The sequence below is a fragment of the Cyprinodon tularosa genome, unplaced genomic scaffold, assembly GCF_016077235.1.
Source record: "Cyprinodon tularosa strain WSP-4 unplaced genomic scaffold, ASM1607723v1 ctg1091, whole genome shotgun sequence".
Taxonomy (NCBI): Eukaryota; Metazoa; Chordata; class Actinopteri; order Cyprinodontiformes; family Cyprinodontidae; genus Cyprinodon; species Cyprinodon tularosa.
The window spans coordinates 69041-83508 of NW_024037884.1; the positions used below are offsets into that span (position 1 = coordinate 69041).

Here is a 14468-nt window from a genome sequence, read left to right on the forward strand (position 1 = left end):
ATGCAAAATGTTAAAATCATAACACAAAGATGTTTCACGCAGATGACGAGTTCAGCTCTTCAGAATCAGGCTCAGTCAAAGCACACATTGAAAAGTTGGAGGATTTAATCTCAGCGCTCCTCTTTCCCAATGGTAGCTGAGACCCGATCATCAGAGTTCATTCTCTAATCCAGAAATCTCTGCCAATACTGACCATCAGCCATCAGGTGGTCATCTAACACTTGGACTTTATTTGTATTAAAAAACTAATATCAAACACGCAGATGCTAAAAATTTTCACCTTTCATTAAAATACAACACATTACAACACATTTCCCTTCTCATTCATGTTGTATGATTAAAAAATCAAAAAGCCAAAGCTGATGTCAGACATCTTCAGGTGGGCGTCTTCATCTTTCTGTTGATGTTGGTCCCTTATACAGGCGACATTTTGAACGCGGATCAATGGGTGGTCTGCAGAGCAGCTGGTCCTCAACACATCAGGTGGACTACTGATGTGTTAATTAACCAATCAGAGGGGATTATTCTGCCCCTTTATTCTGATTGTTGAAGCTTTTCCTGGTTCCTTCCAGATGAGCTCAGATCACTTTCTTTGATGACTTTGAGCCCCGCCTCCTCCTGCTGAAGGATGGAAGGATGGCTGAGAAGGTCCTCCATCAGGATCTCCAGGCACCTTGGTCCCTCTGTAAAGCCTTCTCTGACTAAGGGGGGGAAAAAAAGGTCTTGTAGGTCATTTTAATGTGCCACCTGTCAGTCCCAGCCTGGCCAGAGGTCAGAGGTCAGGCCCGTTCTGTGGTCCAGGAACGGGTCGACCCGTCATGAGCTCATGGGGAGGAAAACTGGGAGTCAAAGTTACCAACATGCTGAATTAAAGGAGCTGAGGGAAGGAAAGATCAGATGTTATCTTAGCCTTTCACAAACAATAGGAGATAAAAATAAGTTCATGCAGCTTAAAGAACTTTAAATTAAAATTTGAACTTTGTCACAAATGATTGAATTATTCCATAATTTCAAACTTACCCAGTAAATGTACTTCCTTAGTGTTCGGTACCTTTATCACTTCTGCACCTGCAGAAATCCAAACAAACTTCTCCTCAGCAGAGGAGGGAGGGAGGACCTGCAGCGCTGTAAACAAGGGGAGACGCTGCAGCACAGCCTTCTCTGTTGCTTCCACCAGACATGATGTGTGGAAGAAGAATAAAGGCTTTCCATCCGATTTCAAGAACGATGTTTCCAAGGCGAAGCAAAATCAAAGAACCAGAAACATTCATTTCATGAGGTGAAGAAACACCAAACCAGGGGTGCAAGAAGCTGAACCATCAACAAACATCAACAAAGCTGATTTTCCCCAAACACTCATCAGACAGTCAGGCTGAGGTGTTCAAACTTCATCCAGCAGTCTAGCAGTCGTTTCTGTCCTCTGCTGCTAAGAATTACCTTAATAGATCATTTTCCTTTATAAGGCCATTTTATTCCCTTATTTATTTACTTTACTGGTTTAGTCATAATTTAGTATTTTATTTAGGTTGTTTATTTATTCTGCTCTCAATTAAGGGTTAGGGGTCTTGCTCAGGGACCCAGAGTGGCAGTCTGTGGGAGTGGGGGATCGAACTCACAACCTCAGAGTTCGATCCCCCAATCCCACTGACTGCCACTCTGGGTCCCTGAGCAAGACCCTTAACCCCACACTGCTCCCCGGGCACCGCACAATGGCAGCCCACTGCTCCCCAAGGGGAGGGGTTAAATGCAGAGAGGGAATTTCCTTCTGGGATTATTAGAGTATATAAAATAAAAATAATAATAATAATAATAAATTATCAACCCAAATTCCACATGGACTGTTCCAGATGGAAAAATAAACAGCATCTATATGGATCCTTATTAGTTTAGCTTTGCTGTTTTTCTCTTGTTTTATCTTCTTTCCACCCTTTTCTTCATCAGAACAAATAAAATATGTTCTGTTGAAGAAAAACCATAAATTTTCAGTCAATTTAACCTCCAGATATATCTGAGCTATGGATCAATTGAGAATAGATCATTTTAAAGTCTCCACCATTCATCTAAATGTAGGAATTAAATCCTGTTATCTATATCCTCTTTCACTTTAATCATTATTATTAATGTTTTCATTATTATTATTATGATTATTAAGAAATAATAGATATTATTTCCAATTGAGTCATTGGAACACCGTATAATTATTAACAATTACTTATGTTAAATAAATTTGCATATTTATTCCAGATCAGCTTAAGATAGATTTACTTCTTAAAGAATTGCAAATAATTTAAAAGCAAATTCAATCAGCCTAATTTATTTTTATATAAGTTATTTTGCTCTACACATTTATTTACCCTTAAAGTTTAATCTAATCTTAAAGAATTGAGGTTAACAACTTAAACTTTAGCATTTAGATAATAACACAATTCCTTGCTTATTTGAAGAAATGCCCAATTATTTTTAAGTCGCTGATTTCATTGATCATATGTTTTAAATGATATACATGTGTATTAATATTTTTGAATGAAAGGAAAATCCATTTTTCTTAGTTTTTCATTTAGAGAAATCTAATTCAGATTAAACTGACACATAACTTTAGATTTTATCCTATTGGATTATATTATTCATTCTTTTCCTCTATAAGTTGCTATTTTGTTTCCATTTTCATAAGTCAGAGCAACAGTCAGCTTTTCTCTGTCTTAGTCAGAACCTCAGACATTCATGGCACAGAGACAAAGCAACATACCACAAAATCCTGCAGAGATGAAGCTAATCTCTCCGAGTGGCTGCTATGGAAATAAAGAATTTGGTTTGTGAGTAAAACTTGTGCGCATTTCACAACTACTGTGTCAGACCATGTTTGGACCCTTTTCTCTCTCTGGATTTGCCTAAGTTTTCATCTCTAGGTCCATCCATAACATTATGGAACATGGTGACAGCAGGAAATGAACAAAACGAGACCCGAGACAAACTGCTTTCTGACCCAGAACCTTTTTAGAAAATTCAGATCAAAATCTCCAGCATTACTGGAAGTAGTAAAAGAAATCCAAACTATATAATAAAAGACACGCTGCAGAAAGAGTAAAGAATGCTTTTGATACCATTGATCATTGTGGCCTAATTAGAACCAATAAACATGAAGAAAATGTTTAATAGGCCTATAATAAATATTTGTGTTTTTACATGGAAAGAAAGAAATATTTTACTAAAATGTTTCAGTTTAGTAAATATTTAACTAAACTGAAACATCTCTTTATCATATTTTGTAACAGAGGTTTTCAAGTGAAATTTATGAATTTCCATTTCAGAAATTAAAATCTGTATTCAATTCAATTCAATTCAGTTTATTTATATAGCGCCAAATTCACAACACATGTCATCTCAAGGCACTTTACAGTTCAACCAGATCATACAGTCAAATTGATACAAAGTTTTCTATCTAAGGAAAACCAGTTGATTGCATTGACTCATTGACTCAAATACAATCCCCCACACTAAGCATGCTTGTAGCGACAGTGGAGAGGAAAAACTCCCTTTTAACAGGAAGAAACCTCCAGCAGAACCAGGCTCAGTGTGAGCGGCCATCTGCCGAGGCCGACTGGGGTTAAAGGAGACAGAAGCAGAGATACAAAAAGCAGCTGTAAAAGGCGGCCCCGTCCAGGAAACACACAGCCAGGCAGACGAGCTCCAAGGCAGCTCCCATGCCAGAGGACGAAGAGAGCACATCCACTCAGTCACGGTCAGAGAAACAGGACCACACTGGAAAACAGGCCGATCTCCAACATCTATTAACAAGGGTGTTGATAGAAGCAGCACAGCTGATGTTTTTTTTTCCAGGATGACGTCACAGCCAAACAGGAACAGACGAGGCAAAGCTACTCTGAGGAAAAGCAGAGAGAGCAGAAGGTTAGAGATTGAACTAACAGATTCTGCAGAATAGGAGAACAGAGAGAGAATGAAGCAGAATGATGAAATGGGGGTCCCTATGTCCTCCAAAAGTCTAAGCCTATAGCAGCATAACTATAGAGATAGCTCAGGTTATTAGATTAACCCAGAATGTGCAGCAGCAAAATGAAGAGATCATAGCAGAATCCAAGAATATCCACTTCTTTGGTTTAACACCTGAAATCCTGGTAAGCTCAAGGACTGTTGCTCATCTAATGCTTTTTCTGCGATGCTGCTTTAAACTATCTGAGGGATAAAATCAGGAGAACACAGTTTAAATGAATCTCTAACCTTTAAATGAATCTTTGAATAATTATCACAGCTATAAAAACATGAAAGGATTGAAATTGATCAAGATGGATTAATTTAGTGTCTCAGTGATTCCAGATTCATTGTCCTCCTTTTTGAAACAATGCTGCCATCTGCTGGTTGAAATGGAGAATGACACGTTCGTGATCTGATTCTGGTGGAAATATACCAGATCAGTGAAACTGTTTATTTGTTCTATATCTGTTAGTCTGAAATCAACAGGAGAAAATTCATCTAATTTAATGTGTTTTTGTTTTGCTGATGCTGCTCCATAATTTGGTTTCCATAGCGATTCATATGGTGCTGCTGAAATCTCCGGTTCTGGGTTTCTGTGGAAAGCATGACTTTGCTCCTTTCTATGGCTGTGTTGAAGCTGTGATCCCGGTACATCCCAGCCTGCCCCTGCAGCTCTGAAAAGCGATGAGACGTCACCCACAACCTAGTCTGAAACAGAAAAACATTCTTCATCAGCTGCTGCAGCCAAACAGCCCTCGCTCTACTCCTAAAGCTGCTAATTACTTAAAAGTAATAAATGAGCTGTTAAACTTCTCTCACCTGCATCTCATGAACTGTTGGTTTCTTGCTGCCGTAAGTTTGGTTCGAGGTCCTATATAAAGGATGACTTTTCTTCATCCTGAGAGCCAAAGAGCATCATCATTAGGACATAGATAACAGGCTTTACTGACAACAACAGTTTGGCTATACCCAGCTCTGGGATTAGCACTAGACTTAGCTTTGAGTGCTAATTGTAAAACACCAGTGGTGGACAAAGTACTTAACTCGTAAGTAAAAGGACTGACATTCACATTCAAATGTTCACTCAAGTGAAAAAAAACTAAAGAACTTGTTCAAAAGTACAGTTAATTTTTTTAATTTTGTATATTGCTGTGTTGTTTTTTAGGTGCTTTTACAGAATCTTTTAACTTTTTGAAACCCCTAGTGATGCAAAACAAAAAAGTCTAAAAGTCTTAAACCATCACCCTACTCCATCAAAATTAAAATACAAATGAATACACATGGAGATGGAGGAGGTGGGATTTCAGGGTAACAGGAGAAGCGGTGCAAGGGATGTTTAGACACTGCCCTCAGACCACATGCGGTAATTTATAAATGTTTTAAATCAGGTTGTGTCCGGATTAGCCAGCAGGTGGGTCCAGATCCAGACCGCGGTCCACTAATCCACTATAAAAAAGCCAACCCTGAATCAGCTGGAATCAGAAAGACAAACAGCACTGCCTGGTGCTCCTCAGTTATGGAGAAAGATATGTTTCCTTATTATTCAATCAAAAGTACATTTATCATTTATAAATATATTGTCATTGAAAAAAAATTCAAAGAAAAAACAGAAGTTGAAGGGAACTCCCTGCAATGTATTACAAACAAGAGCACACACTCTTTGTAAAATGTGAGGATTCTATAAACCGATAAAGCTGCTGATGTCCCTGTTTAGGTCAAACAAACTAATTTCAATTGCGATTTATATCCGTCCTTCCTTTGGTTATATAATGAATTATAATGCTATGAATTTGAGTGTACAAACAAAACAGCTGTATTACGTAAAGCTGTTTTAGTCCCTTCAACAACGTTACCTTCAACTGTAACCCTGTCACACCTTTTATTTGATGGATTAATTTTTAGATTGTTTGAAAATAAATGTTGAGGGCTATAGTCAGAACTCTAAATTAAATCGCAGCATTAACAAAAATGTTTAATGAAAAATTGTAATGCTTCCATGCATTAAAGGATTTCAAGAACTTTTGATTTTCTGCCATTTTTACTTTAAAGATTATAAAATAAATTTGGGGGACCCAAACAAGCTGCTTGAATCACCGCTAGTCACTTTTGGAAAAAATTAAAAACTGAATGGGTTTGAAAGCTGCTACATATAGTGAAAAGTTGCTAACTTTACAACAGAGTTGATTTGATTTAGCGAGACAAACATGTAGAGTATTAATTGAATTATTCGGACATAAATGTCCTACCTGTTATATGGTCCAAACACAAAACAATATTACTTCAATTAAAAAGCAACCAAAGAACATTCACTTCTTTTAAAAGAAAAACATTTTCAGTCAAAAAAAAATAGTGTTCAAATTTGATTTGTTTTTTTTGCATTCAGAGACTTTTTTTTCCTTCGATTAAAAAGCTTTTTTTGACTGAATAAACTAAACTAAATCAAGGCCCAAAGGATTAGAAGTTGGCTTTAAAATGTGTTACTAGATCAGAGCACAAGGACTGATAGTCCAGTTAGCTGTCTGCAGTACTGCTATCTGTCTGAAACATTACAGACACAGTGGCAGCTTCCTGTGGGAACAATATTTAAGGTATTAATAACCAATAAGCTTGTTGCTAGTTTACCTATCGCCATGGAAACATTCCGGATTGTTAAGCTCCTGTCTCAGGTTTGGATCCATCTGGTTAAGGTAACAATTTCCTCTTCTCTGATCCTCCATGTCTGGCTGAAGAAATAACTCACTGAGCAGCAACAGAGCTGTTACCATGGAGACAACAAACACTGGTCACCGCCCCTCCCTTTGTGTTTTAAGCAACTATTTTTGGCTCACCTTGGCTACGGTTCTGTTTTAGATATAAAGTTCTAAATTAGATCAATAAATTCAACCTGTGATGCTAAAAAGGCGAATCAAAAGTAACAGTTAGACAGGAAGTGTTTATATTGAGAATGTAAAGCTTCTTTGTTTTAGCTGCTTTCGGACAGACTGACCTGTTTGGGAACCAACAGTTTCTGAACATATTAGGTTCTTGCTGTACGTGAAAATTGTGAAGTCTGACATTTTCCCTGCTTCTAAGACAGTTACAGTACATTAGCATACAATATAAGCATTTTTATTCAGAACACAATCGGGACAACAGCTTAAAACAGACTCCATGAAGAGAAAATAACACAAAGAGATAAAACAGAATAAGAAAAAATAAATGTACACATGTTAAGGGTAATATCTTACACAAGATGCTTTGTTAAGAGGAATCCACATTAAGTTTTCAGTGGATCATACGTCAAACGTTACAGTGACATTATAGAGAAACATAATAAAAGGACTAAAATGATGAAGAGCACTTGGGGAAAGAATTTCAGCACAAGGAAAAACAGAACCTACCTTTCATGTGAGAAAAAAATAATCTTCACAGTGTAATAGGAACAGATCATTTAAACAATAATACAGTGAACGTCTTCAAATGACCATCTATCTAAATAAAATATTTAGACTCAAGATTTCAGAACAGACAAATAAAAATCAAGTGTGAGATTAAGTCAATGCTAAAACAAGCAGAAATTGGTTTTTAAAATACTATTGCAGAAAGTGTGTTTGTTCAGATAACCGATCTGAATCCGGCAAACCTTAACGAAACAGTTCAGACACAAGGCATTACAAGGTTTAGGGCATGGGGCCAACATGGAGTGAAATCTGGACCTAAGGGTTTCTTTTTGCTGTTTACAAGGTCGCCGTTTGTGTTAGATCCTGATATGATCATCAGTACGACAGAATGGCTGCAGAGCTGCATTTCACCTCGAACAGGAGAAGCTGAAAAACATAGGAGCTGCAGCGCCAACGAGTCCTCTTAGACAGCCTCTTCAGCCACTCTGTCCATGCGAGCCATGTGGTGCTCTAACCTGCAGCTGATCTCTGGCGCCCTCATGTGGAGCTGTACAGACCAATCTGCTGCCCTTGCCTAGCTGTGTTAGCAGCCTCTTCATGCTGTGTTTGAGTTGAGGGAGATGTGCAAACTCTCTTTCTATGATGTCCATCCTGTGAGACCTCATCCTGGACAGACTCAGTATGATCCAGCAGGTTAGGCTGCCACTGTGGGTACTACCTGTTAGCTCCCAGGTCTCTGCAGTCATCCTCTCTTTTCTCAGAATGCGACCATGCCACACCTGTCAAAGCCTTGTTGCCATTTCCTTTTGATTTAGGCATGTCCATCACCAGCAGGCATCCAAAGCACAGCTACAGAGGGCAATATACACAGAGCCAACGACCTCAACTCACACTTCCTGAGATTTGAGGTGACACCACCACATCCCCCCACCACTCCCCCTGCTCAGCAGCCTGTGCCTGAGCCCACTACCCCCACCTCTCACCTACGTCCTCCCCACACTTCATCCAGGGAATCATCCTCCACCATCTCTCTCACAACAGACCAGGTTAGAGAGCAACTCAGGCGCCTTAGACAGATGAAGGCAGCAGGACCAGACAACATCAGCCCGCGCCTCCTCAAGTCCTGTGCAGATGAGCTGTGTGGAGTCATACATCGAGTCTTCAACCTGAGTCTGGAGCAAAGTGTCGTCCCTGCACTGTGGAAGACCTCATGTGTGGTTCCTGTGCCAAAAACACCGAACGCCAGTGACCTCAACAGCTTCAGACCAGTGGCCCTCACGTCTCATCTGATGAAGACCCTGGAGCGGCTCGTCCTCAGTCACCTCCGCACCACAGTAAGCTCTGCTATGGACCCCATGCAGTTTGCTTACCGACCTGGTATTGGTGTGGAGGACGCCATCATCTCCATCCTGCATCGCTCTCTGTCCCACCTGGAGAGGCCCGGCAGCGCTGTGAGGATTCTCTTCTTTGACTTCTCCAGCGCCTTCAACACCATCCAGCCGAGGCTCCTGAGAGACAAGCTGGAGACTGCAGGAGTGGACTGTGACCTGGCCGACTGGATCCTGGACTATCTCACAAACCGGCCCCAGTTTGTGAGGACGAGAGACTGTGTGTCTGACATCACGACCTGGAGTGTGGGGGCCCCCCAGGGAACGGTCTTAGCGCCCTTCCTTTTCACCCTCTACACCGCAGACTTCAGACACAAGACGGACAGCTGCGTCCTGCAGAAGTTCTCCGACGACTCCGCCCTCATTGGCCTTATCACAGATGATGACGACGCGGAGTACAGAGGACTTATTCAGGACTTTGTGGACTGGTGTCAGCTGAACCACCTCCTCATAAACGCAGGAAAGACCAAGGAGATGGTGGTGGACTTCAGACGCCGTCCCACCGTCCCTCCCCCAGTGAACATCCAGGGAAAGGACATTGAGAGGGTGGACACTTACAAGTACCTGGGTGTTCATCTCAACAACAAACTGGACTGGACTCACAACACGGAGGCTCTGTACAGGAAGGGCCAGAGCCGGCTCTACCTCTTGAGGAAGCTCAGGTCTTTTGGGGTGAGAGGGCCACTCCTGAAGACCTTCTACGACTCTGTGGTGGCATCAGCCATCCTGTACAGTGTGGCCTGCTGGGGCAACAGCATTACGGAGAGGGACAGAAAAAAACTAGACAAGATCATCAAGAGGTCCAGCTCAGTCCTGGGCTGTCCTCTGGACTCTGTACAGCAGGTGGGGGACAGGAGGGCCCTGTCCAAACTCATGTCTATGCTGGACCATGAGGACCACCCCCTGAAGGACACTCTCTCTGCTCTGGAGAGCAGCTTCAGTGAAAGACTGATACACCCTCGCTGTATAAAGGAGAGATTCCGCAGATCCTTTCTTCCCGCTGCTGTCAGACTGTACAACCAACAATGCTAGCTCCGTATCAACCATATGTCCACCGTCACTTTACCTGTAATTATTGCATATCTACTGTATACATCACTCATACCTATTTAAATCTGCAATAATTTAATACAATCAATCATTTGCACAGAACTTTACTGTTGTCACTTTATACCAGTGTTGCCTTGTCTGTCTGTATATACTTAATGTGTGTGTGTATATATATATATATATTTTTTTTTTATACTTTTTTATTCTTCTTCTTCTTTTTTCCTACTGTACTGTGATGCAACGCTGCAATTTCCCCACTGTGGGACAAATAAAGGATTATCTTATCTTATCTTATCTTATCCTGCTCCAGTAGCTCCCTACTCCTCATGCTGTGCTCCAGCTCTGAACCCTGTCTTAAAGCAAACAACTGCTGGTTGAGTGTTATATCTGAAGGTGTTTTTTAGGCAGCAGCTGTTGCATCTTTTGGAAGTCCTGCTACTAGTGTGGTTGTTAGTAATCTGTTCTGTGACATCCAGAAACTGAATCAACCAATGCTGACAAATCGACCTATTACAACAATTAACACCATTTTACTACCACACATACGGTCAATGTGTGAAATGCAAACAATTAACTGAGGAGGATCAGGCTTTAATCTTTCAGAGCAGAATATTTTCTACCATCTGAAATCAATCCGATGCAAATGACATGGATTCCACTTTCAATTCTATTCAGTTTATTTCTATAGCTCCAATTCACATCATGTCGTCTCAGGTCACTTTCCAGTTCACCAGATTATCCAGTCAGATTGATTCAAAGTTTTCTATCTAAGGAAAACCAGCTGATTGCATCGACTCGTTGACTCTTCAGCAATCCCTCACACTAAGCATGCTTGTAGCGACAGTGGAGAGTAAAAACTCCCTTTGAACAGGAAGAAACCTCCAGCAGAACCAGGCTCAGTGTGAGCGGCCATCTGCTGAGGCCCATTAAGGTTCAAGGAGACAGAAGCAGACATAGAAAAAGAAGCATAGATACAAAAGGCAACTGTCAACCAGCTCCACAGGCGGCCCCGTCCAGGAAACACACAGCCAGGCAGACGAGCTCCGAGCCAGCTCCCATGTCAGAGGATGAAAAGAGCACATCCAGTTAGTCACAGTCAGAGAAACAGGACTACACTGGAAAACAGGCCAAGCTCCAACATCTAGAAACAAAGGTGTTGATGGCAGCAGCACAGCTGATATTTCTCTCCAGGATGGAGTCACAGCCAAACAGGAACAGACCAGATGAAGCTACTATGAGAAAAAGCAGAGAGAGCATTAAGGAAAAGCAGAGAGAGCATACTTTTTATCGCTTTGGTTCTGGTCTCTGTAGTTCTGCTTTTTGGAGATCTGGTTTCTGTGTTTCTGATCTGTTGGTGTTTGGTCTCTATGGTTCTGGTCTCTTTGGTACTGGTCTCTAGTTCTAGTCTTCAGTGTTGTGCCTGAACGCGTTCATTGAACGAAAGTTCATGAACTCGTTCATATTTTGGGCGAACGTGAACTGAACGTACTGCATTATTGCCTGATGAACGTTATTGTGAACTCGTTCATTCTGGTGTCTGTGAACGGCACGCTCTCTCAGTTCAACTCCGTTCAATAGGTTGCCAGATTTCTATAAAGCCCTCCAGGCGAAACCCCGGCTAAATCACACCGTAAACAGGCCTTAATATGTAGCGGGAAAAACACCCAATCTGGCAACAGCAGCTACCAGCGTCGTAGCCTACAGCCGCGTGCGTCATCAAAACAAAAGGCAGCGTGGAGGCCACAGCAGCATGGAGGCGACTTAAAACAGTTTTATGACCAGGTGGTCGGTGAGGATGATGGCAAAAAGTTTGCCCGCCGGCTTTCAGTAAAAAAATCCGCACTTCAGTAACCTTAAATTCCTACCTCAGCCTGGTCCCTCAGTTTGTGTTAGTAAAATCTTCTTGAGCGGAGGTCTTCAACAGGGGATCCGCGACCCCTAGGGGGTCTACGGAGGTACTGCATGAGGGTCTGCATGGTTAGTTGATATTTTTATATTCCCCCCCTGCATTTTTTTTTCCCACTTATTGAAATGTCTTTAAATACTCATTAACATGAAATCAACACACTGTAGTAAACAGATAAATGGAGGCAGAAGATATCTTTCAGTCATCAATGCTCACATTCAGCGACACACAGGAGCTCTTTCAAGCTGGGCACCGTTTCCTTCACAACACCTGTCCCATCAACCAGGAATCAGAATCAGAAAAACTTTAATAATCCCAGGGAGAAATTAATTTCTTTACATTACTCCATGTGTAATAGAGTGACTATAGGACACAATTTCATACAATATATATAGTTAGGGGGTCCCCGCTCCATCTCGCCATCAGTTTGGGGGTCCTTGGTCTGGAAAACATAGAAGACCCCTGTTCTTGAGGGTTTTACTATCCATGTAACTTGTTTGTTAAACCTGCCTGGTATAATTTTCCAGGATTCCAGGATTCCTTTTTAGTATGTATTGAAATGGAATTTCAAATGGAAAAAATTATTAAAATAAAAAAAAACATTTGCACCTTAAAGACTACTTTCCTATTTTTCTTTTAATAATTACTCAAAAGACCATTCAAGCAGCACATTTTTCCTGATGTTTTTGAGAATATACTGTAGGGGTGAAAGCTGCAGCTGCTACTAGTGTGAAGTGAATGGACAGCAACAAAGCGTTAAAGCAACAATGGGGAAATGCTGTCCCCTCAATGCTAATGTAAACCCTGGTTGGATAAGGATTCAAAACTGGATATGAAGATGAAATCTGACGCACAGTTTCAGAGTTACAACTGATAAAATAATTGCTGTCTGTGGTTCTACAGTAGGCTATGGTGTAATTGAGCAATATATGAAAAAAAAAAAAAAGAACTATGAACTAGTTCATTTTTTGGAATTGTGAACTATGAACTGAACTAGTTCATTTTAAAATGTGTGAACTGAACTTTGAACTAGTTCACGTAGAAAGAGAACTTTCCCAACACTGCTAGTCTCTGTAGTTCTGGTCTCTGGATATCTGTAGTGTGAAGTGCTATACAAATATTCTTTGATTGCTTATATTAATTGGTCTCCCTGGTTCTGGTGTCTTTGGTTCTGGTCTCTGGTTCTGGTCTGTATCATTCTGGTCTCTCTTTTTGTGGCCTGCATGGTTCTGGTGTCTGTAGTTCTGGTCTCTTTGGTTCTGGTCTCTTTAGTTCTGGTCTCCGTAGTTTTGGTCTCTGTGGCTGTAGTCCTGGTCTCTTTTGTTCTGGTCTCTGTATTTCTGGACTGCAGAGTTCTGGTCTCTGTAGTCCTGGTTTATGGAGATCTGGTCTGTGTGGTTCTGGTCTTTGTGGATCTGGACTCTTTGGTACTGGTCTCTTTATTTCTAGTCTCTGTGTTCCATGTCTCTATAGTTCTGGTCTTACAGGTCTGTTTTGTGTGGTTCTGGTCTGTGTTATTCTGGTGTGTGCGGTTCTAGGACTTTAGTATTCTGGTCTCTCTGGCTCTTGTTTCTGTGGTTCTGGTCTTTGTGGTTCTGGTCTCTCTGGTTCAGGTCTGTCTCGTTCTGGTCTCTTTTTCTGGCCTGTGTGGTTCCGGTCCCTGTGGTTCTGGTCTCTGTTGTTGTGGTCTGTGTGGTTCTGGTCTGTTTGGTTAATCAGAACCGCAGGAGATCATGACACTCAACATAAGAAACGGTTTTGGGGGTTTTAGTAGTACCAGGATTCTTTCGGTCATTCTGTCAGCACATCTATGAGACTCTCAGAACCTGGAGGACCCAATAAGAAGATCACCTGGAATGACTCCATGCCGTTAGGTCCGGTTATGTGAGCAGGACACATACATGAAATAAATGAAGAGGTTCTGTGATCTGCAGAACCAAAAACACTGTGGGGTCCAAGGCCTGCAGTCTGAGCTATCACCCTGGGAACACCCCCTCCTCTACTTATAATGACTAACAGATGGAAAGCAGGAAGGGGCAACACTCTGATTCATCAGTACCACAGGAAACTAATTCGAACCTTTCAAATTAAAAGCAACGTGGCTTTACAGAGCCTCTCAGCATCAAAGGTGAATCTGTTTGACTCACTGTGTCACTGCCACGAGCTGGAAGGCATCCTATAGAGACCTCCAATTGGGCTGGCATTAGACCAAAACCCGGAGAACAACTTCTTTATTTAAAAGCCTCTGGGTTTTATTCTGAAAGGACAGTCAGGAAAAAGCTGGAATGGCCCATTGAACCAGAGGGTTGAAAAACCGCAGCAGGTTTGAATTTTCTGCTGCAGAAACATCTGCAGGAACAAAGAGAGAAGAGAGAAACTGGAACCCAAGTCAGTCAGTCCGTCAGTCGGTCAGTCTGTTGGTCAGTAAGTCAGTCAGACCATCAGTCAGTAAGTCAGCAAGTTGTTTGGTCGGTCAGAAAGACAGACAATCAGTCATTCAGTTGGTCAGTCAGTCAGTCAGTCAGTCAGCTCACTGATGGAGCCCTCATCTGGTTGCAGCAGAAGGTGAGAATCAATAAGAAGTTTTACCTTGAAAGATCACTGGTTGCTTTGGGATGACAAACATTTGGGGTGAAGCATGTTTGGATGAAGAACATTTGGGAGAGGGGTGGCCTAGTGGTTAGGGCATACAGCTTTGAATCCTGAGGTTCTGAGTTCAAGTCCCACTCCCACAGACTGCCACTCTGGGTCTCT

At 41.6% G+C, this 14468-nt stretch overlaps 1 protein-coding gene across 1 annotated transcript; it reads right to left on the reverse strand.

The window, feature by feature from the left end:
- Window positions 1-4045: 4045 nt before the first annotated feature.
- cunh9orf116 (chromosome unknown C9orf116 homolog) lies at window positions 4046-6755 on the reverse strand. Its single transcript, XM_038293858.1, has 3 exons — window positions 6613-6755; window positions 4810-4888; window positions 4046-4698 (listed from the first exon to the last, which is right to left on the reverse strand). The coding sequence occupies exons 1-3, from the start codon at window positions 6753-6755 to the stop codon at window positions 4489-4491; spliced, it is 432 nt and encodes a 143-aa protein (XP_038149786.1). The 3' UTR covers window positions 4046-4488.
- Window positions 6756-14468: the final 7713 nt, after the last annotated feature.